Source organism: Tinamus guttatus, unplaced genomic scaffold, assembly GCF_059628265.1.
Source record: "Tinamus guttatus ecotype Peru unplaced genomic scaffold, ASM5962826v1 Tinamus_guttatus_pri_ptg000169l, whole genome shotgun sequence".
NCBI lineage: Eukaryota > Metazoa > Chordata > Aves > Tinamiformes > Tinamidae > Tinamus > Tinamus guttatus.
In genome coordinates, this window is record NW_028288703.1 from 1093489 (window position 1) to 1115389 (window position 21901).

At 39.7% G+C, this 21901-nt stretch overlaps 1 protein-coding gene across 1 annotated transcript in view; it reads left to right on the forward strand.

Annotated features, from left to right (window-relative positions):
- The window catches only part of NUP210 (nucleoporin 210), a 58068-nt gene that overhangs the window by 5065 nt on the left and 31102 nt on the right, over positions 1-21901 (forward strand). Inside the window, exons 2-13 of the mRNA XM_088522890.1 lie at positions 3124-3260; positions 4057-4188; positions 6142-6238; positions 8336-8486; positions 10214-10346; positions 11159-11317; positions 11781-11849; positions 12150-12256; positions 13309-13449; positions 14617-14754; positions 17953-18108; positions 20877-21075. Of these exons, the coding sequence (XP_088379016.1) occupies positions 3124-3260; positions 4057-4188; positions 6142-6238; positions 8336-8486; positions 10214-10346; positions 11159-11317; positions 11781-11849; positions 12150-12256; positions 13309-13449; positions 14617-14754; positions 17953-18108; positions 20877-21075 (1619 nt within the window). The remainder of the gene's footprint in view (positions 1-3123; positions 3261-4056; positions 4189-6141; positions 6239-8335; positions 8487-10213; positions 10347-11158; positions 11318-11780; positions 11850-12149; positions 12257-13308; positions 13450-14616; positions 14755-17952; positions 18109-20876; positions 21076-21901) is intronic.

The window sequence follows — 21901 nt, forward strand, 5'->3', positions numbered from 1 at the left end:
GGTGTCATTTGAAAGCAAACATTTCTTGTCCAGGTGGGGCACAGCAGTGCTCCCAGGACAGTGATGCTACTGGCATATAGGCCCTGCTTTATTAGTCCTTTTGTTCAGGGTCTATTACTTGACCCTGAATAGGATAGGTCTGTAAATGGAGTGACTGCTTCTTTGGTGTTGCTGAATGATGTCCAGGGATCATCTCATATTCTGTAAGTCATGGTGTAAAAGATGTCATGCACATCGTTCAATAATGTGAATCACAGTAGTAAACCAACCCCCTAAAAGGGCTTTGTTCACTTGCCCCCTTCATGACATTGCCTAAAATTGGCAAAAGTTCCATTTGTTACATAAATGTAATTGTATTTTATAAAAATTGCAATGAATTAATCTGGTATTTTACCCATTATTGATATATATATATATATATATATATGTAATTGCTCTTAGGGAACAAACCATACCTAAACCATTCACTATTCCACTAACAGGTAAAAATCAGTTCGCTTTTGGCTTTACAAGCATAGAAACTCCTATATAATTTTAGAGTGCCTACAAGCTTATTAGCTGCAGCTGTAATTAAATGCAAACCTCTAGTTTATCTTTTTACTGCCTTTTCCTAATCTGAAATAATCCTATAATGCTACTTTTACAATATGGTTATTAGTTCATATTGCTGTGGTCATGTGTTACAGCACATAACCATATAGTAGAAAAACAAATAAAATGTACAGTGAAATCCCTTTAATGTTTGGAAATGCAATCAATCTCAGGCTGTAGAAAGTAGCATCTCAGTCAAAAAGATCTTGTAGAAAAGTGTGTTAAACTATAAAGAACTATATAACAAAACAAAGTAGAAGTAAATTCTTTAAATATTCCTTTAAAACATCTGCGTGCATAACAAGTCAAATCTGCATGCTCATCTTAAAGAAACTGTGAATACTGACTTTGTTTAAGAAAACTGAGTAAAAATTAAAAAGCTGTTTCATTATTGCTGAGGAAGTTACAGAATGAAGGGTAAATAACTAATAGTCATTATTAAATTAAGCACTGTACAGCAAAGCCGAAGCTACTGATTAAAACAGGTCATGAAGCATATTCTTATAGAAACAGTGCAAGCCCTCACATAAAAATAAACTCAGGTACAAAGTGCCTCTTGTTAAAGTGTAACAAACTCCCTTCAGGTGTAGCTCGTAACTGGGGTTGGCATTGTCCATGGCTAAGTACTATTAGCAATCTTCCAAAATATTTCACAACTTCTGCATTAGCAATTGCTACTGGTGTTTCAACTTCCTTTCAATCTGTTCCTTGTCTGAAGAAAATACTGCTGGAAGCATGCCAATATCATGAATTAATATTTCATTAAATGAATGACTCCTGCCCAGGACAGCAATGCTATACTAACTGATGAGCAGTGTCTGCTGAAGCTGCTTTGCTACACTGCTGTGCCCAGTTACAATGTTCCGAGTGGGATCTTGTGCCCTCAGATTATATTGGGGGCTTTTTGGGGACCCTGGTTGAATAGGGTGATAAAATGCAGCCCTAGAGGAAGGGAATCTGACACAAATGGATTTATTTTGTCATACAAAATTTTTCTCTGTGAGAAATTTAGTGTTCCCTGCTTTCCCTGCTGAATGGTCTTGAGCTCCTGTGATGGGATTTGTATCTGGCGTTGTGCCTTTCAGTACTCAAAATTGCAGAAGGGATTTGTGCAATCTGTAGAAAGAGATTTGCAGTTTTATAACGGTGACCACAACTAGTTTGGTTCATGTTCAGCTTGATTGTAATGTTAATGCAAAGAAATTTGAATAAATATATATATATAAATTTAATAGACTTTTAGTCAGCAGTAGACTGGAGGGAGGGGTTGGTGTTTGTGTTTTGGTTTTGTTTCCCCCTGGCTGGGGTGGCCGGTTCTGCGGCCCATAGAGGCAAGCAAAGACTCCGCCTGTGAGGAGGGCATGGCTGGTGCTGCCCTGTGTTTGAAGCTCTCCTCCCCCAGCCCCTTGCACTTTAAAAGGTTTTCCCCAAAGACAGCAGGCATTCTGGAGAAGCCTCCAGGAGAAAGGCCTAGATGGATGCAGCTTCACAATCCCCACCCTTGGCATCTAGCACGCAGGCTCCGTATATTTATGGGATTTGCAGTGGCTTATCAGAGCCGCCATCATCACCTGCAGAAGCAATTCCAAACCTGCCCTGCCAGAGCAGCTTCTTTCATAGCTTTAACCCTTCCTGAGGCCCTAGTGCCAGGGCTCCCTGTGCAAGGAGCAGTGCTGGCTCCGGACAGGGAAATCCTGGAGGCTGGAGCCCCCCAGCTGCTCTGCCAGCCCCAGCAGCTCCCTTGCTCCAAGGATGTGTGAGCAAGAGCCGCGTGGAGCACTCGCCTTCGGCCGGGCACAAGATGGCTATTTACTAATTATTTCCCCAAATACATATGCCTTGAAACTTTGGGGGCACAAGAGGCAAGATCTGGGGCTCTGTGTCCATGGCGACCTTCCCCTGCAGCTCCTTGCTGGAGCTGGTGGAGCAAAGCAGCAGGAGCAGAGGGGGATGCGACGGATGCACCAGTCTGGGGTCCGTGTAGGTTTCAGTTGCATCCAAAATGACTGTATGGGCTTGCAAGTTTTAGTGTTATGTGCTTTAACTAAACAAATTAAATCCATTTTTATTTTCTTTTTGTTGTTTTTCCTTTGTTCTGAGCTTCTGCCTTAGCAAAATTGGTAATTGTGATGTTCTGTAATTGGGAAGAGCTTCCGATTTGTTCGGAAGTTTACTTTGGAAAAGTATTTTGATAACACCAGCTCTAAGTGGTGAACTCTTCACACATCTCTTACCTAAAATTTAATTTTGATTCTACTAATGCTATCTGATGTTTATTTTTGCTTTTTCCTCCATTGTCTCAAGTAGTAATTATGTTAGAGGGTTTGTAACTGCAAGCAGCTGGTGACAGCAGTGACCAGTGGAGGTGCCACAGTCCAGGAATGCTGCTGCACTTGGCTCCTTCCTCAACTCCGCCGGCTTCTGTGAAAGCCAGATCCTTATCACACAGTCTGTTTTACATAAAACACATTGATGACTTTTACACCAGTCCTTTAGGGTTTCTCTCTAGTGCTAACCAGGCAAATTTTGCAGGTCCTCCACCAGGCCCGAGGTCGCCAGCATTGAGCTGGCGGAGCAGGGTGAGCGCCAGTGTTCACAGAAAGCTCTCGTCCAGGCCCGGTCCTCGCAGCCCACGCGTCAGACAAGCATCATCTTTGCTGAAGATATAAGTAAGTTTTAATTTCCTTGCTTTTTTCCTATAGACAAACTGCACATCACTGCTTGTTTATGAATCTCATGGCATTGTCTAGAAATAAAACACGGGTTTAGGAGTATACAAAGCAAAAAATAGCCATCCATATGCATAATCATTTCAGACTTTCAATAGCCCTGTTTTTTAAGTTCTGTCTTTTAAAGACTTCAAATCAATATTAATGAAACATCCAGATAATTTTTAAGAAATTCAGATTTAAGAATTTAGGGATTGCTGAAAATATCTTTCAGTATGTGCTTTTTGTGTAATGTAAATACAGATTTTTGACGTTTAAGAAATGGAAAGATGTGTTTGTGTATCTGTCATATATTCTATCCTGTTAGCTTCAACAAGTAAATGTCTCACATGCAGTAATTCAGGAAGTACATAGGATTTTATGGAGCCACAGGGTAAAAAGTTTTTTGCAGTAGGGACCATGTCTGACAGCTGCACTGTACAAACTCTTAATGTGAAACCAAGGAAAACGTCTGTCCCTATGGGTGGAAATGATTTTTTTTTTTTTTAAGGCTCAGTGAGGAAGGAAAGTGCTTTTCTTGCTTGTTTGCCATAATTGTCCTTGGTCTGGGTGTTTCTTAGTCAAGGTTGTGGCCTAGTTTCTGTTTCTTCAGTGTTTTGCTGTTCCTTCAGTGCCTTGCGTCATTGGCTTAAATTTGCAGGGCTGTTTGAGATTTTGCCACATTGATGTGGTGGTTTACATAGTGAGCAGGTTCAGTGTTACTGATTTCATATCATTTTTTTTGTATCTCTTCAAGCAACTGGACAAGTGCTTCGATGTGATGCAATAGTTGATATAATTCATGCGATCCAAATTGTGTCCACAACAAGAGAACTTTATCTTGAAGATTCACCACTGAAGCTAAAAATTCAGGCTTTGGATTCTGAAGGTAGGAGATCTCCTAGTAAGATGTAAATTACACTTTCAAGTTCTATAATGTGTAATGTATGCATTATTTAAGAGAAATTGAATGTTAGAGGCTATGCTGAGAAATCTATATGGACGTTCTCTGGATAAACCCCTCTAGTATAAGGGGTAGTATAAGGAATTTTTAAACAGGCTTCTTATTTGTCTTCAAGTAAGCATGCAACAGGATGTTCAGAGAGATAGTGCTGAGGATCATTTGCTTGAATTAATATCCCTTAATTGTTATAGAAATTTTTGCTATAGGAAGGTGTAATTAAGATTCTTGTGAATTAGTGCATTTGAATCAAATCCAAACTTCAGCTTCGTGTGCCATCTCTAGCATCAGAATTTCATGCCTTTTTTTCAACAGCCGACTTCTCTGCAGCCTTGAACGCTCACACAAACACAGTGTTTTTTAAGACAGACACTGAGTAGAAAGCAAATGATATATGAAAGCATGAATTGTTTGTGTTTTGGATAGTTAATGACATCCTGCCCACATTTGTTTTGCTTAATCATGTATGTCAGGTTATGTACGGCAAATTTTAATAAACATTTCCTTATACTCTGTGTAATACCAGATTTTTGGCTTGATGTCCCTGCAAGCTCTCAAGCATGCTCAGTGGACAGATTTACCTTGGAAGGCATCCAAGTCAAAGTTTGAACAGGAGCAGTGGCTAAAAAACCCACAAAGAATGTTTAATCTCAATGATTGAAGCAAGATGTTTGTTAGAAACCTTAGAACTGAACTTCTGAATCTCCGTTCATGGGATCACAATACATCCATAAACTATTAAAATGAGATCCTTTTAAGTAATTTGGGGGTGCAGCTCTTTGGGGAAATTTAGACATAATTGGAATCTCTGTGATCTTTCAAGAAGCATTCCAGACAAATAGGTAGATTATTGGAAGAAGTAAGTGTTTAGAAGAAAAATACCTTTTTGATATGCAGGAGGTGCAAAAATAAGCATAAAATATGTGTGTTTGGCTAAATGGAAATTAGGAAAAAATCTACTTAGGTTTGCTGAAAACATGTCAACACATACCTAGGTTTTTGCTGAAATCTGTTTATGTGCGACTATATCCTCAGTATCCTTTGGAATGTGTACAATATTGCAGTCATGCAAATATTTTACTGGTAGGTAAAGAGGCTATTGCTGTGTGGATATAAGGAATATGACCTGTTTTGGGTTCATAGTGATCAACCAGGTTATTGTGGCTGGTATAGGTCGGTTCATTGGTTGATATTGGTACTTTTACTCCTGTGTGTATTGATGCAACTTCAGGAATAGTTTCTTTCCTTACTTTTCTGTATCTATTTTCAGAGCTTTTCTCATAAATTGTGTATACCAGTCAACTACATTAATTCAGTTTCCTTTTCTTAATAAACGACTCCAAATAGAAGGTTAATCCCCAGCTATAGCTTTTCAGAGACTGCATGAGAGGGGGATCTGGTCTGAGGTAATATAAGAGGGGAAGAAAATCTTGAGCATCTTTGGTCGATTTAAGTATTTCATCTATCACAAAGTAGCTTCTGGTTATGCAAATATTTTCTATTTATAAAAAGAAACAGAAGTATTTAGAAAGTGTGTGTGTCTGGAGGGAATAAATAAAAAAAAATTCATATTGTGATCAAAGGGGAAAGGAGGTGACTGGTACCAAGGAAATCCTGTGAAGATGAACAGTGCTTATCTAGTGGGATTAAGAACAACATTAAGCAGCATGTGACATCCCAAAGTATGACGTTTTCCTGGGAAATTTCATTTAATCCCAGATGTCATGTCCATGTGAAATCATACTCCAGCTTGTTTTACTGACTCTGCAAATTCAAGACGTTCCTGTTAACTGACTTTTCTTGTTCCTTATTTGTCTTTTAGGAAGACAGTGTTGCTGCTTTTCATTTCTGTGTAAATCTAACTCTGTGTCTGTTTTGTAGGAAACACTTTCAGCACATTGGCAGGGTTAGTCTTTGACTGGACAATAGTAAAAGACACAGAGGCCGATGGCTTCTCGGACTCCCACAATGCCCTACGGTAAATTCTTTGACTTTCTTCTTTTTTCTTTATTTTTTGTTTGTTTGTTTCGATTTGAAAAACATGAAAGTATTTATAAATATTTCCCTGCACCTGGGCCAATTTGCTGAACTGGTATGTAGAACAGTACTTATGGGTCCCTTGTTTTAGAGTTTTAGGTTTTCAACATTCTCATCTGCTCTGGATTCTCCTCTGTAGTCAACTTATCAATTGATGGTGCTAAGGAGCAGCTCAAGTAACTTGTATCCAATGACTGTAATTACGGAGATGAGACTGCTGGTCTCAGACATGTTGGACAGGGGAGGGATAGATCTGTAAACCATCACCTAGGGGTCCAGCTGAGGCATTATAGATATATAGGCTTAAAAGAGATAGCCCTAAAAGTAGCCTGAGATAGCCTTAAGCTAAGCTTTAAGCTTAGCTAAGTTTTAAATTGGAAGTGGTCAAGTGGACTGCCTGCAAGTTAGATGCAGCTAGATGCAAGTTACTCAATCTGCTGTCTTTCAGATAAAATAATTAAAGAAAAGCATTTGCTGAAGACAAAGTCATGGTGCTTGATTCATCACCAGTACTGACTCAAGAAATAAACTGGCTGGAATTTAAAAGTGCTGGTTTTTTGTGGAAACTTCTGTGAAAAGATCTTACATTGCTTTTCAACTCACTAAAGAGAAATGAGTAGCAAAAATGCCTCCGAGATGCACTTGCCTTTTCTCCCCAGATTAGGAACACATGGAATATCAATTTTTCTCATGAAAATATTTCTAGATGTTTCTCTAGTAGAACAATAACCAACCCTCCTCTGGCATATAGTAAGGTTGTAAAATAAAATAGATTTCAGCTCATATGCCAGAGGCATCAGGCAGTTCAGAAAACAACTTACAGCAAAATTTACATGAATTGAGAGTTATATGGTAATGCAGGAAAGTGTATCTTCATTTAAAAAAACTTTGTTTTATTCATATGACGTTTGACTTTAATGTGGGAAGATGAGCTCTGCAGTAGAGCAGAATGGTTAACAGGTAATTTTCACACTCAAGTCTATTTTCTAAATGCACAGAAAATGAGATATCGGCAGGGGGGATGCAAACAGAAGTCTTTGCTGAGTAAACACTAAACCCAATTCTGCAGTCTTTGAACAACATTGGTACAGGAGCGGACGTGCTCTCACCTGAGAAAGTCGCAGCTGAGGGTTATGAGTGTATATCCCTCACAGCATCCCTGGGGAGACCAGGCAGTATACTGAGTTTTTTTTCAGTGGGACTTATGATCCAAGTCCCAGTGTATACAGAGATTTCTGTTTCAGTGCATGTATTTGCTGGAGATGTGACCTTAATACTAATACACCCTCTACTACTGGCACAGCTATAACAACATAGAAACATTTTAATGGTGTTATAGCTTCAATATAGCTTCATTCAAAATAAACAAACTGTCATTGTGGATGTTGACACCTGTTGTCACTATTACTCTGCTATTTTTACTGTGTAGGTGTGCAGAAAGCAAATCAGAGCGTGTGCATGTATAAGCTGACTGCCGTTAAACCTGGGTCCTTTTTCAGTTTCTGTCCTCCATCCTTCATCTATTCACCACCATCCTTTCCTCTCAATTGTCATGTCTCATTGAATTTTATATCAGTTACTAAAAATATTCGGCATGTAGGGTTGTGGGAGGTTTTTTGTTTGTTCGTTTTCCCATAGACATGAACTAAATGCATCTGAGATATTTTGTATTGGTCAAAGTTGTGTTCTGGTTTGTTAAGCTGCTTTTATAAATGCAAGTTGTGGGAATTTTGCATCTGTGGTTTCATAGTAATCTAGAGAGTTTTTTCAGACTACACCCCGTGTAGAATGACAGAAGGATCATTATAGACAAAATGTGCAGCATTCTGATATTTCTTTGAGTCCCACAAACAGGCTTCAAACAAACTTTTATCACACAAATTAGCTGCACATATATTCCCAAATGAGTGAAACTGGATATCTGGTCCCAGTCAGGCATCTTAAATTTGCTTAAAGTACCTGAGCTGGAAGTAAATGCTGTTATGGTTTCTGCATGGTTTGACAAAGAGTGTTTAATTTTTTTCTGTTCATTTTTCAGTATACTCAAGTTCTTAGAATCTACCTATATACCTCCTTCCTACATATCAGAGATGGAAAAAGTGGCCAAACAAGGAGATACCATTTTGGTATCTGGAATGAAAACAGGCAGTTCTAAATTAAAAGCAAGAATACAGGAGGGTGTCTACAAGGTAAGAGCCTTGCATTCTTTGCTTCTGCTTGTGTCTCGTAGTCCAGCGCTCGGGAAGCAGCGTGAAGTTGCCCTGCCGTGACATGTCTGCGGTCCCCGGGCCTGGGCACCTGGCAGCCGCGAGGCTGCGGGCGCCTCGCGCAGGCGGCCGCGTCCCCGGCTCTGCCGTGGAGCCCGGTTACTCCTGCACGCCGGCGTCCTTCGTGTTTGTTGCTGCAGATTGGTACTATTACTTCTACTTAATACGTATTTTTTGCTTAAGCTAGTATTGTCTTGCAGTGTTTTAGCTATACCCTGAAAAAAGTATTCTATGAAAATATTGCCTAAGTATATGTAGTACTAATAATATTTCAGATATAATATACATCGTAGTCATATTTTGCTAGTTGTATTTAGGTTTTTTGATTTATATTTATGTGATATCAGGGTCTGATTGTGGTCGTTTTGTTCTTGTTTCTTGAATGCTGAGTTAGTTCTGAGCTGGTGCTGAGTATCACAATTGCATTTTTATATGGCTTTCTGGTTGCTACTTCATTTAAATCTTTCACTGCTGCCACACTGAATATTTTCAACCAACTTTCCTCGAACAATTGTAATAGAATTTATGCAATTATCTGTTGTGGATCATAGTCCAGGGAGATTGATATGCAAGTTGGGTAGAGTACCTTGTTTTAGAGTGGGAAAAAGAGATTTCTATGTGTCTGAATAGCCACTGCTCATCTGTTCCAAGTATTTTTCCAGAAAACAACTAAAATTATGTTCTAGGCAGACTTTTTCTCCTTTGTGTGATATTACTGAACTATGTATAGGGGTTGAAATTGCTTCTTCCTTTTATTTACTGGAGAGACTGGCAATGATCAGGAAACCAAATCAGCTCGGGTTGTTTTTGGAATCTGCCCCCTGAGCTTTCACTTCACTTTTGTTTTTGAACTGTGGCCAGATTACTGCTACTCCATCTCCATTTCCACCTCTGAAAGCAGGTGGAACTAGCAAGTCTTTCAAGTACAGACTGGGCTCATTAATGCCTGGAGACACTCTGGAGATCCATAGCTTCTTCATGGCATGCAGCCCTCAGTCACGTGCCAGCTCCTGTGCTGAACGAGGGTTAGGAAAGAGAGGGCTCCTAGAGAAATTTGTGGACTCTGTGGTGCGTGTTGCCCCGCGAGAACTGGGGAGCCGCCACCAGTGTCTGAGCTGTGGGAGAGCCTGGGGCGGGAGCTGCAGGGAAGGTGCTGGAGACGATACCATGATTCACAGTTTAGTTTTTTTTTTTTTTTTTTAAATGCATCATCCAAATCCCTGCAGTGTTGTACTTTTCTTGGAGTTTCAGCTCGGGTGGTGGGTTCCAGCTGTGCTCGGCTCTAGAGAGCTTCCCCCAGCCCTTTGGATCCATAAGAAGGTCCCCCAGTTTCATCATCCTGCCCTTTGGGTGGTTTGGCCCTGCACTTTGCCCTCGCAGGGACAGAGTGCGACAGGCCAGAGTGCCTGCAACAGGACAGAGTGCCTGTACCGGAATTTCTTATCTATTTTTGCTTATTTTCTTTAGGGAGTTAACATGTCAGAGCAGATGTATATACCATTCATTGTCCTGCATGTATCCTTGCCTTTACAAAACAAGAGGTGGTCATAAAGAGCTTATCGCAGAAAGTGTCGTGTATTTCATTTATAGATTGTAAGTTATCGCTACCCATTCATTTCAAACAAATTATTTCTTTTCTTCATCGATAGAATGTACATCCTGCAGAAGTCAGATTGCTTATTTTGGAAAACATCCTTTTAAATCCAGCATATGACATTTACCTCCTGGTAGGAACATCAATCCAATACAGAGTTCAGAAAATAAGACAAGGGAAGATTACAGGTTTGTCTGATTTTTTTTTTTATTATTAACATTTGGTCTGAATTTATCACTTATACAATTTTTAATTGTATTTGGACAACTTTGTTAATATTTAGTATTATTTTCCTAAAGTTTGGTTATGCAGCCATTTAGACTTTTCTCTCTCAGAAACTCTGCAGAGGATGTAGTCTCAGGTTTGTCAAGGACATACAGGCAAGGGTAACTTAGAAAAATAAGAGCTAATAGTAGGTATGTTGATTTTTTTCACATTGAGCTAGAAATCTATATGATTTCTTAGTTAAGCTAAGTTTAGATTATCTTTTCTTGCTAACAAAGAGTATTTTCTGATGAATGGACTTGCTTTATTTTCGCCAGTGTCGTTTGTCTAACTTTACCCTGTGCTCAGAAGTCTGAGTTCGTAATTGCTTCAGTTGTGTACAAGGAGCCTGTGCTGTTAATGGCTTTCTTTTATATAAACTAAGTATGAGATGCTTTATAAGGCCTGTCTTCAGCTAGTAATATGAAATGGAACAGCAAAAACTTTCAGTAAGTTGTAGAAGGCAGCTTTATCACTTTTGAAGCTGGAAATTAATCAGATGTTAGGGGTGAAGAATGGACAGTTTTAGCTGTCAGCTGTAGCTTCAAAGAAGTGGAAGTTAGATGTTAGACTCCTGTGTGCTCGTATAATCTGAAATACTTTTTCTACAAAATTAAAATAACTTCATGTATACACTAGGCATCAATAAAAAAAAATAATCAGCAATAATTAACAGCTTCCCAACACTGGCACATTTGCTTTTATTGCTTCATATGTCATCTTGTTTTATGTACAGAATTAATGATGCCCTCTGATCAGTATGAACTGCAGCTGCAGAACAACGTAGTTGGCCCCGAGGGAGATCCATCCCGGCCAGTTGCCAGCCTGGATCAGGCAACGTCCATCGTAACTGCAGTGCAGCCGGGACAGGCTAATCTCATTCTTGGGCACAAGAGTATCCTTTGGGTCATGCTTTTTCGTCCAGGTCCTTGTGGCAGGAGACAAACTTTTCGCCCTTTACAGCACAAAAAGATAATATTATCCAAATTTGTACCAGTGGTCTTGGAAATTGGGAGTACCGCTCAAGTCTTGGAAAGCGGCACAGCTGTGAACTCAGCCTCAGCAGAGCTGCCTGTGCTTTGACATGTTCTAAGACCTTAGACTGGAAGAAGATCAAATCAATCACGTCCATTCCTCTCAATCAGTGTGGGATGTGCTGGGGCTTTGTTTAATTTTTATATTTAGAGCATTATATTCTAAAATGGTGGGATCTCCTTGTCAGTGCCTTTGGGGATAGTGGGGCTAATCGGGTTTTCATTTACACTTAGTTTAAGTATCCAAAGAGGCTCAAGCAATACCAGAAACAAGCTGATCTTTGACTTTCACAAAGCTTTTTTGTTCCTTTACTGAAACTTCAGGTATTCGCATGCAAGGGGTGTCCAGACTACCAAACAGCACCATCTATGTTGTGAATCCAGGTTATTTAGGTTAGTATTTGCCATATTTTTTTCTGACAGCTTAATATGATTTCTTGACTTTGTTCTCATGGTGGGGTGTTGGTGTGATTTCCATGCTTTTATTTTTTTATTTCTCACAAGACTTGTGTTATTTTAGAAGAATTGGCATATTCAGAAAATCAGCTGAATGTGAAAAGGGTTTTGTGGTAAACTTTTTTCCTCTTTTACTTTTACCTCTATATTCAAGAACTTGCAGCAATTGTGGTGCATCTTCAGAGTGCAGGCACGGGAAGTGAAATGTTCATGTTCACGATGTTTCCTGTTTTGTAGGATTTACAGTTCACCCTGGTGATAGATGGGTCCTAGAAACAGGCAGAACTTATGAAATTACCATTGAAGTGTATGATAAATCAAGCAATAAGGTGTATTTATCTGACGTAAGTGAACATATATTTTTTTCCTGAGTGTTTATCTCCTAAATCCTGAGTTTCTTTGCCATTAGTTGAACAGTTTCTTGCTGATGTTAAGACAAATCAGGACTTGTTATTTCTTATCTTTGATTTTTTAATAAAGCTTCGTGGGTGGTTAAAGTTCACTGAAGTGTAAGTAGAAAAATGGGATGAAGCTGGACAGTGTTCCTCAAACATGCTGCATAAGCAGCGCACTGGATGTTGCAAACCAGTGTAACTGGAGAGCAGCATCGCTGCTGGGCTCCATCTCCCCTGCCCACAGTGCAAGTATGTCACCTTTAGAGGCAATCTTGCCTATCTCAGAGAATGAGATAAAGCAGGTTTACAGCACTCGGGAGTAACTCTTTCTTTTCAGTTGGTAATGGGAAAAGGTTTAATGACTCTTTAGCATTGAAACACTTCATTTTTTATAAGACGAGTTCCAGCTAGTAGGTGCTAAGTTTCTGTTACTGGTAGAATCTAAAGAAGAAAAATCTTTAGTTCATTTGCAAACATATTAATATTATTAATTATTGCTGTTCAGACTATAGTGTATCCATTAATGTTATTTTGTTTGCCCTTATAATTGCTGCCTGAAATACAGATCTGAGTTTCAGTCATTTTGCAGGGGAAGTATTTTATGGGGGAAGTAGTCCCATGTTTTTTTCCCAAATTATGTTAAGAATTACAACATCTAAATTGTTGTAAGGTTGTTTAAAAATATATAAAGGTATAAGTATTGCTGCCTTTTTTTCCATGCTAAATTACATGTTGCTGCTGTTTTTTTTTTTTTTTTAAAAAAAGGCTTTTTTCGCTGTGGAGCTAGTGTTGTGCTATGACTAAAATGTATGAACTTGTTGAAAGACTGTTACGCTTTCATGGGGGAAGTGCTCTTATTCTTCAACTTCATATAAGTTTCTCTGAACTAAATTACTAAATTTTTGTTCCCTCATTGGTTTGCTACTAACATCTCTATAACTATGTAGTCAGTATTAATGTCAGTTATTTGTAGCAATAAATATTTAATGCTTTAATTTTAGAATATTAGAATTGATACCAAGCTGTCCAAAGAATATTTTGAGGTTCTGAAATCATCTTTGAATGGATCATATCATTATGTGAAAGCAATAAAGAAGGGTCAGACCATTATTGATGCTGCACTGACATCTGTAGTAGATCAGGTATGTCTTTATAATAACTGTTCTGCTTTACCAGTAGACCTAAAAAATGCTTTACTTGCACATTAGTGGCTTAGTAGCTGGCAGGCTTTCTGAAAGGAAGGCTAAGTATTACATGGGTCTAAGCCATCATTATTTAAACAGATTAAGAACAATATCCTGAAATTGTTACTTTAGGAAAACTGTCAACTAAGTTGGCAGCGGATTTGCTTAAGTAAAGATTGTGGGATTTTGCTGCTGTGTGTGTGGCAAGTACCTGTTAACTGGTGGTGCACAGTAAGGACCTTTTTTTCCTGGTGGCAAGTATCTTACCTGGGCTTGTAGCACATCCTTGTGCCGGTGCAAAGGCCCTTTCACATTCTTTGGGTAAACTGTACAATTTATTGTGATAGGATCATCAGTTTCATAAGCTGGCCTTGTTTGGCATTCAGTTACGTTTGGAAAGTTTTCTCATTTAGTAAATGATATAAATTGAAAATCTGCCAAACCTATCAGCCTACAGGCTTCTTTAGTATTTGTTAACTTTCTAATAATTGGACAGGTTGCTGCACCTATGGGTAACTGGGGAAGGTGCTGTGGGAATTTGCTTCAAGCAAATTTACTTTTGCTTGGAGCTGGAACAATTCAGTGCTTCAACCCACTTGCTCTGAAATCTCCTCAGTGACTCCTTGAGTAGGATTTGGTAGAGCTTCATATATTATGACCTACTCTTTCCCTGTGTCAGACAAGTGCTCTTGAATGAAATGAGGTCTACTGAGAGCTATTAATACTTTCTTTTATAATCTCAGCAAGAAAAAAGTACATTGTGCAAAACTGTTAGAGCATTTCAGCAATATGTGAAGTCTGTTTTTTCCAGATGGATTGAGGACTGGGTGTGTTAGGCTTGGAGACAGTGTCTTCCCCTGCTATCCTGTGTGGAATGTGTATGGGCTAGTAGTAGGAGTAGCAAACGAGTGTATTCCTTGCTGCTGTTTGCTTTTAAATGGGCCTGAGAACCCATATCTCAGTACACCTTGCTGCGATGAGCTTGTAAATAACACTGCTCATAACCAAGTGACCCTAAATTGTTTTTTTCTCAGAGGTGTTTTCAACTACTTGCCTATAAACATAGACTGAAAATTATTCCTGGAAGGTAGTGTGGTACCATTTATAAGATGTTGCTTTTTATAGGATGGAGGTGTTCATACATTGCCAGTTCCAGTGCGAAACCAGCAGGATGTTGAAATTTATGTTCCAATAGTTCTTTCACCCAGCATTTTGACGTTTCCGTGGCAGCCAAGAGCAGGAACCTACCAGTACACCATACAGGTATGCAAAAGTAGCATCTAAATGCAGAAAGTACTGCTCCAAGAGGCCTGTAATTAATTCCATAGAGTGAACTTTGAAGCTTCAGGCACAAACTTGTTTGGAGGACTGTTGCAGGAATTAGTATGTATTTTTAAAAAAGTTCTCTTTCACGCACATGCACGTGGCTTAGGATTAGGGAAAACATCTTAGTTGCAAAATTGCAGAACAAAAGGAAAAATGGAATCTGCTATTTACTGTAAACTGGGAGTGTGATTTGAAATGTCATGCAAAAGTGATATATCAAAAGGGCATAACAAGGTGCATGACCAGCTCCCTAGAGACCCTCTGCCTCCCAGGGAGGGAAAAGCAATGTCCTCATGTATATTATGCCTTTCTAAAGGGATTTTTCTGGAGATTCTTGTGCCTTGTCTTTGCTACCACTCTACCAATCCTTTCGTATGATTATTAAAGCTGATTGTCTTTCAGCATCCAGTGTGTGCTCTACCTGGGAAAAGAACCTCATGCAAATCCCTTCTCCAGCCAAGATTCTCACCTCTGGGCCTCTCCTCCAGATCCTGCTCTCAGAATTTTCATGCATGATTCCTACCTCTCCCCTTTAACATAAAGTAGTGCTGAGTTACTGGTTTATCATCAAGAAAACAGTATAGTAGAAGAGGCAGCAGGTCACAGGGTGTATTTAAGGAAAAATGTGCGTGCGTGCAGACAAACACACACACAAACTAAATAACTGAATGGCTACTTTTGGATTTCTCAGAAAGTTAGGTATATTTGCTGGTATAATTCTGGAGGTAAGGCCACTGAGTTCAATGTCATCTATATTTTCACCTTCTCTGGGATTAAAATGTATTTTCGTTCATGCTATGCAGAACTACACCACCAGAGTAAAAATTCTTAGTACCCAAATGCATTCTCTGTACTTCATTTTAACTTCTGCAAGAGACAAGTGAGGAAAAGTAAAGATGTTGTGCTTTGTTTTCTGCCTCTCTCAGATCTATTCTTGTCTCCCTTTACCTTGAACGTATCATTACATGTTTCACTACAAAATGTTCTTTCCTGTTAATCAAAATACTGAGTTTTTTTTTTTTTCCATTTAAAAGTCAGGTTCTTTTCCCTCTCAGCTTTTGAATCGAATTGTATCTACTGAAACCAAGAGTGCTTTCCCAGTCTGTCTGTTCAACAATACTAGTGGTTGTTTACCATAGCACACAGCGTGACTGTTGTCCCTGCTCACAGATTAGTTTTTGCCTCCTACTCAATAGCTTTTAAGCCAGGCTATTTTAAACCACTGAATGGACTCTCTCGGAAAATAAGTTTAAAAGGATTTTGGATCTAGACTTATTTTGTTTATAGCTGTAGAAGTAACTCCTTCCAGATGGTTTCAGAGTCACTTTGTCAGCTGTCTTTGTTGTTGATTTGTTCATATTTGCATTAATAAGATGGTTTCTGTTGCAAGTAAAACTGATGGTATGCAGATGCTTGTTCTTCCAGGCATGCAAAAGCTAGTGCCATCCTTATGAAGCTTAGTGCATGGCTGACAAACTGCGGGATGTATTTCAACAGTCTGTGGATCACAGAATAGGTGGGTTTGGAGGGGAACCCGGCAGACCATCTGGTCTAACCTCCAGCTCACGCAGGCTTACTTAGAGCAGGATAGCCAGGACTGTGTCCAGGTGGGCTTGGAATATCTGCAAGGATGGAGACTCCTCGGCCTCTCTGGGCAACCTGCTCCAGAGTTCAACCACTCTCACAGTGGAAAAAAAAAATGTTCCGTTAAGACATAACTTCCTGTGCGCAGCTTGTGCCTGGGGCATCCTGCCCTGGGCACCGCTGAGGAGAACAGTTAAGCTGAAATGGGAGCTGGCTCATTCTGTCTTCTCAGTGCAGACTGACTGCTAGAGAGAAAAATGTAGTAATACATGTAGTTTACATGACGAGGAGCTGTGACTGCAGAATTATGAGGAATTTGGTATTTCTATGGTACATCTTTTGCCCGTTCCTTTATTTTAGCCGAAGATATTGTTCCAAAACACTTTTAACATACACGTTCCGTGACCAAATGTTTTTCACCATATCTCACACATTTCCTTCCGTCAAATGCCATTTCTTTTTTAGCCATTCTTCTTTATCCAGTGCTCTTTCTGCAAGTAGGTTGTACCGGTGCTTATGGAAGGGGAAAAGAGAAAAGACGTTTTTTGATTTTTCTATGAGAAGCCACTTAGCAAAATCTAGTTCCGTTTAGATTGTTTATTTTCCCACACCGTTCCTCTAGGATTTATGTTTTTGTCTGTTCTTAGATAAGTCTAACCATGAAACAGATTAGAACAAATACTGAGGAAGCTAAAGAAATGAACAAAATGGGCATAAACAAGAACTCCTTGTGGTGTTCACCCATGTTGCACCCAGTTTCACTCCAATGCAATTTTGAACTTGTTCCCTAATGCTCCTTAAAAACTGTGCCTTGCAGCTTTGCAATGATTATCTCAGTTCAGCACCTGGTGTTGTGGGTTGAGGAGAATACTCTGCTTGTGCTGACGATTGTTTTTTGGCCCTCGACTTTACAGAATATGACCTTGCAGGAGATACTGCCCTGTCCTGAGTGCCAGGTGCTCCTATTGCTTTCCCAGTATGATCATTGTGTCTATTGGTGTGGGCCATAATATCAAGTAACTTGTTCTTACCCTTACGTGGAATAATTACACTCTTACGCTCTTCTTAGCTGAAACCAGCCCTTCAGTAACTGAGATCTTGGAGGGGAAAGGGCTTGTTTGTTTGCAGTGTGTCAAACTAGCAGCAGTGAGACACGATATCACTGAGTTTGCTCTTTGGTTATCAACTAGTGGCTAGCACAATAATGTTTTGTGCCAGCTAGTGGGACACAGCACTAGCACTGTCAGTCACTGGGCCCTGCTAGCATTAGACATCTGCAGCGGGGGGACAGAGATGTTTGGGTTAACTGCACTGGGGAGCAGCAACCTGAAAGTGAATGAAGTACAGTAATTTTCTCATCTCTTATTTGACTGTAGTTATTTCAAAGTGCATAGGCATTATTTTGGTTATACTTACTCGTTAGTAGTTCTATCAATGCTCAGTGTGTTCAGCTTTTCATGCAAGATATTCAGGAGCTTGACAGTTAAGAAACGTGAAAACCATTCACTTTGTAAAAAAAATAATATTTGAAAGATTTTCTCTGTTTTCTAGGCCCATGGCGGAAGTGGAAATTTCAGCTGGTCCTATTCTAACCAGGCAGTTGCTACAGTGACAGTCAAGGGAGTTATGACAACTGGAAGTGACATTGGTGTCAGTGTCATTCAGGCAATTGATGTTCAGAATCCACTGCACTATGGAGAAATGAAGGTAAAACTTCACATTCCCTGGTTGCTCTGGAGGTGGCTTTTCAGAAACAATGAAGAAGTTGAGCATCCTGTGGGTCTTCCCCTTTGCAAAATGTTGCCAAGCAATTTGCCTCTCTGCCCTGGGGCTGCGTGGGTGATCCGCCTCAGAGTTCATACTTTGGGAATTCAAGCTGTCTCTACTGCATTGATTTTGTCTCAGTTTGTCACCCATTTTCTTGGCAACTCTTTTTTTCTGTGAGGAATGTTTTAAATGCAAGAAGGAAGCAGTCATTTACTGCTGGTTTAGCCATCTAAGGAGACAAGCCAAACTAAAAATACATTCTGCAGGGGAAGAGGTGGGTTGGTTTCCCCATGATAAAAAAACGTTGAAAGATAACATGAAGTGTGGTAAGGAAATTGCTGCCTAAAAAAGTGATCTGAATCCTATACATGCCACTTAATAAATCTAGATGCAAAATCCCAAGAATAATCTTGTAGGAATATTAGAACATAGGGAATGAAAAAAATACACTTTGAAGAAGGATTTTGTCATCTTTGTGCAAATGATGTCTTACTAGCATTTTGTTAGGGTGATCGTTTTCTTAGCATGTGAGGTAAAGTGAAGAAAATATAAGGATAGTATATGGAGTCTGCTTGCATTTCAGTTAGTTCAAAGATATGTGAAGAAGCTTATCTAGTTAATGCTTACTGTAAATTTACAATGTTAAATATTTTTCGCAGAGTATTACTGATTTGGAATTCTTTCTAGGAACACAAATTTTTTTCTTTAATTAAATCCTGCTGATGCTTAGTTTCTGTCAAGCTGCTCAGAACTACCAGACTGGTAACTTCTGTGAAGTATTTCTGTGTACTTCTGTGAAGTAGTGCCATGCCACTACCTTCACAAAAAGAGAATGTTGGCATGAGTTGATCTGGTCAAATTCTAATTTGGCTCTGTGCTTGTTGGACAAGAAATAGTCTTTGCAAGGGCTGTGTTCAAGTAATTATGCAGTGTTGCTCACGCTGTCGGGATTGAAGGCCCATGTTACTTGTGAAGATGTTTAATTTTAGATACGCACACTGCGTTGCGGCAGTAGGGAGATACTTCTGTCTATCATTTCTACAAAAAGCAGCTTCTGCAGCAATAGCCGCAGGCATTTGAATCTGTGCTTTACTTCAGTGACTTCTGCAAAGAGCTAGTGATGAGATGGACACCTGACAGAGAATTTTGCTCCTGACCTCAGTAAGAGAATGTACTGAGCATATATGACTAATCTGGAGTCCAGAGATTGACTTGTGTCTGAATGTCTATTCATAAGTTAAATAACTTCTGTCTGGTTAAGGCTTTGTAAAGATGATGGTTTTGGTTTCTGAGGAAGCACAGCAGCAAGAAAGCAAGCACAGAACACCTTCCTTCCTCCATGCGATGCGTGCATGCCATTTAGCAGCTGGTGGAGAACAAACTGATTGGATTAAATCTACATGCATCAGCTATACAAAAGATCTCATCACTCCTAAGTTTTCCCATGTGCAGCATAGCTGTAGTTGTTGCATTGCTCTTCTGTTGCATCAGAGTACCTTTTAGCAAAAGTGTTAAGAACTGTTGGATCAAGACTGCCAAATCTGTCCCATAGTAAAAAGAAAAGAATGTAAGTGGTAATCTTGCTGTTAGTATGAATATTTGGGAAAGATATTTCTAACAAAGTTGTGATTGGAACAACTGCAACGCTGATTTTTAAGGGGCAGATTAGCTTGTTCTTTGGTGTTCAAATTAATTATGTCAATTCTACAAGATGCATCTGAGATAGACATAGTATTTCCCAAGGACTGTAGTTTTAACACTGAACCATATGGCTAGACAACTTATCCTGAAGCCATTTGTAGATAGTTAAGAAGTTTAGGTACTGCAAATGTGAAGCTTTGATCGCAACAATTGTTATGCAACGTGCAGTCAATCTTTGGAGGAATGTTTGAAGTTGTTGAAAAAGCCACAACAGAATAACAAATAATATACTTAAGACTTGTCTATCAACATAACTGATACAATGGGCTCTAAGATCTATTTCTGCTAGACTTATTTTTGGAAGTAATCCTTTTGATTTCCAAGGTATTTCTGACATAAGGATTACTTGTGGAAGCGGAAGGCACTGAACGTGTTTACTTATTTCTGATCTCTGATATACTAGTGGGGGGAGGATTTTGAATACCATTAAAAATGCCCTGCCAACAGAAATACAAGAAAAACAAGACTTAAGGCTGTAAGAAAGTCTTTGAGACACTGCTTCCTATAATTTCTTCTATGCTGCTGCTGCTCTCAGCTCTGCAGACTGAAGGCCACGGGAGCTTTGCTGGCTTTAGCAGGTCTGGCTCAAACACACTGCAGAACTCAAGGTCAGGTACTAAGTCCAGCATAGCTGTTCATCACACACTTTAATCCCCACTTTAAACTCTATACAGTAAAAGGCAGGTGGCAGAAAAGAAAATTAATGCAAGTAGTAGCAGAAGGATTGTTAGACCAAGGTGAGCTTGGACTGTTTTGAGGAAAGTGGAATAAAATGGTTGAGAAATCCTCATGGCACCCTCTGGCAGCTTTCTGTGTCAGATGAACACAGCAGTAACTGTGTTGGGGGAAATGGAGGGACTGTTTCCAGCAGTCAGAGGGAAGGTAGTCGTTGGATGATGTATATGCAAGGGCAAAGAAAAATAGGAGACCATAAGGAAGTCTTGTTTTTCTGGTACCTTTCTGTGGAGTTCTGTGCATCTCTTGTCCCCGTTCCTTTCCTCCGTCAGGTGTACGTAACTGAACCCAGGGGGATGGAGTTCCTGCCGTGCCAAGTTGAAGCGCGCATTGGCCAGACGTTGGAGCTGCCCCTGCGGATCAACGGCCTAACGAACGTGGAGACAGGCGAGACGGTCCCGCTGAGCGACTGCTCGCACTTCGATCTGGTTGTGGAAGTAGAAAACCGAGGGGTGTTCAGACCACTTCAAGGTGGTTTAACCCCCTCCTATTTTGAAAGTTAAAATAAAATGTTACTCAGTCACATATCTCTCTTAAGTCACTCCTATATGCCTTTCATTTACTGCTTTAGTATTTTTAAAATGCTGCTATAGCGAAACTGATGGGTTTTCTTCTCACAGGGGTCTGGGTTATATGGTGTTCTGATGGTGAAGTGGAAAACTTGCAAGAATCTTAAAATTAACCATGTGCTTAGTTCTGCTTGCCCAGCTGTACCCTTCAGTTCCATAAAGGCACTAGCCAGCATTTGCTTTCAGGAAGCTAAGATCAGCTGCTTAAATTTTGCCAAAACTGTCACAGCTTTAAGAAAACAGTTCCCAGCATTAAGAAGTGCATCTTGTCAGACTTAGTAAGAGTACAGAATATGATTTCCTCCCTCCTCAAAGTCTGCCAGTAATGGCCAGTGGACAGTTTGCTATTAATGCCCAAGCAGGCAATGAACAACCTGCTTGGCCCTGTGTCTGCCCAGGTCAGTTTATTATTCAGATACACCAGTACTTTTTCTGAGTGCCTCTTGTATGGAAACTCTTCGCTGTGCTACTGAGCCAGTAAAACCAGTCTGCAGTGTACCATCTGCGTGCCTAAGAGGCAGCGATTTTAAAATGTCACTTCATAATTAGCCGTTATAGTGGTTTTTATTATTTATTTATTTATTTTAGGAAAAAAATGTATGTGAAGAGTCAGAGAAATGTCATGGTAATAACTTTCCTTTAGCCAGTGAAAACTAAAACTTGAATTGTAGTCAGTGCTTCTGCGCAGGACAACCGGTTTAATTACAAGCCAGTTTTAATCTAAAACA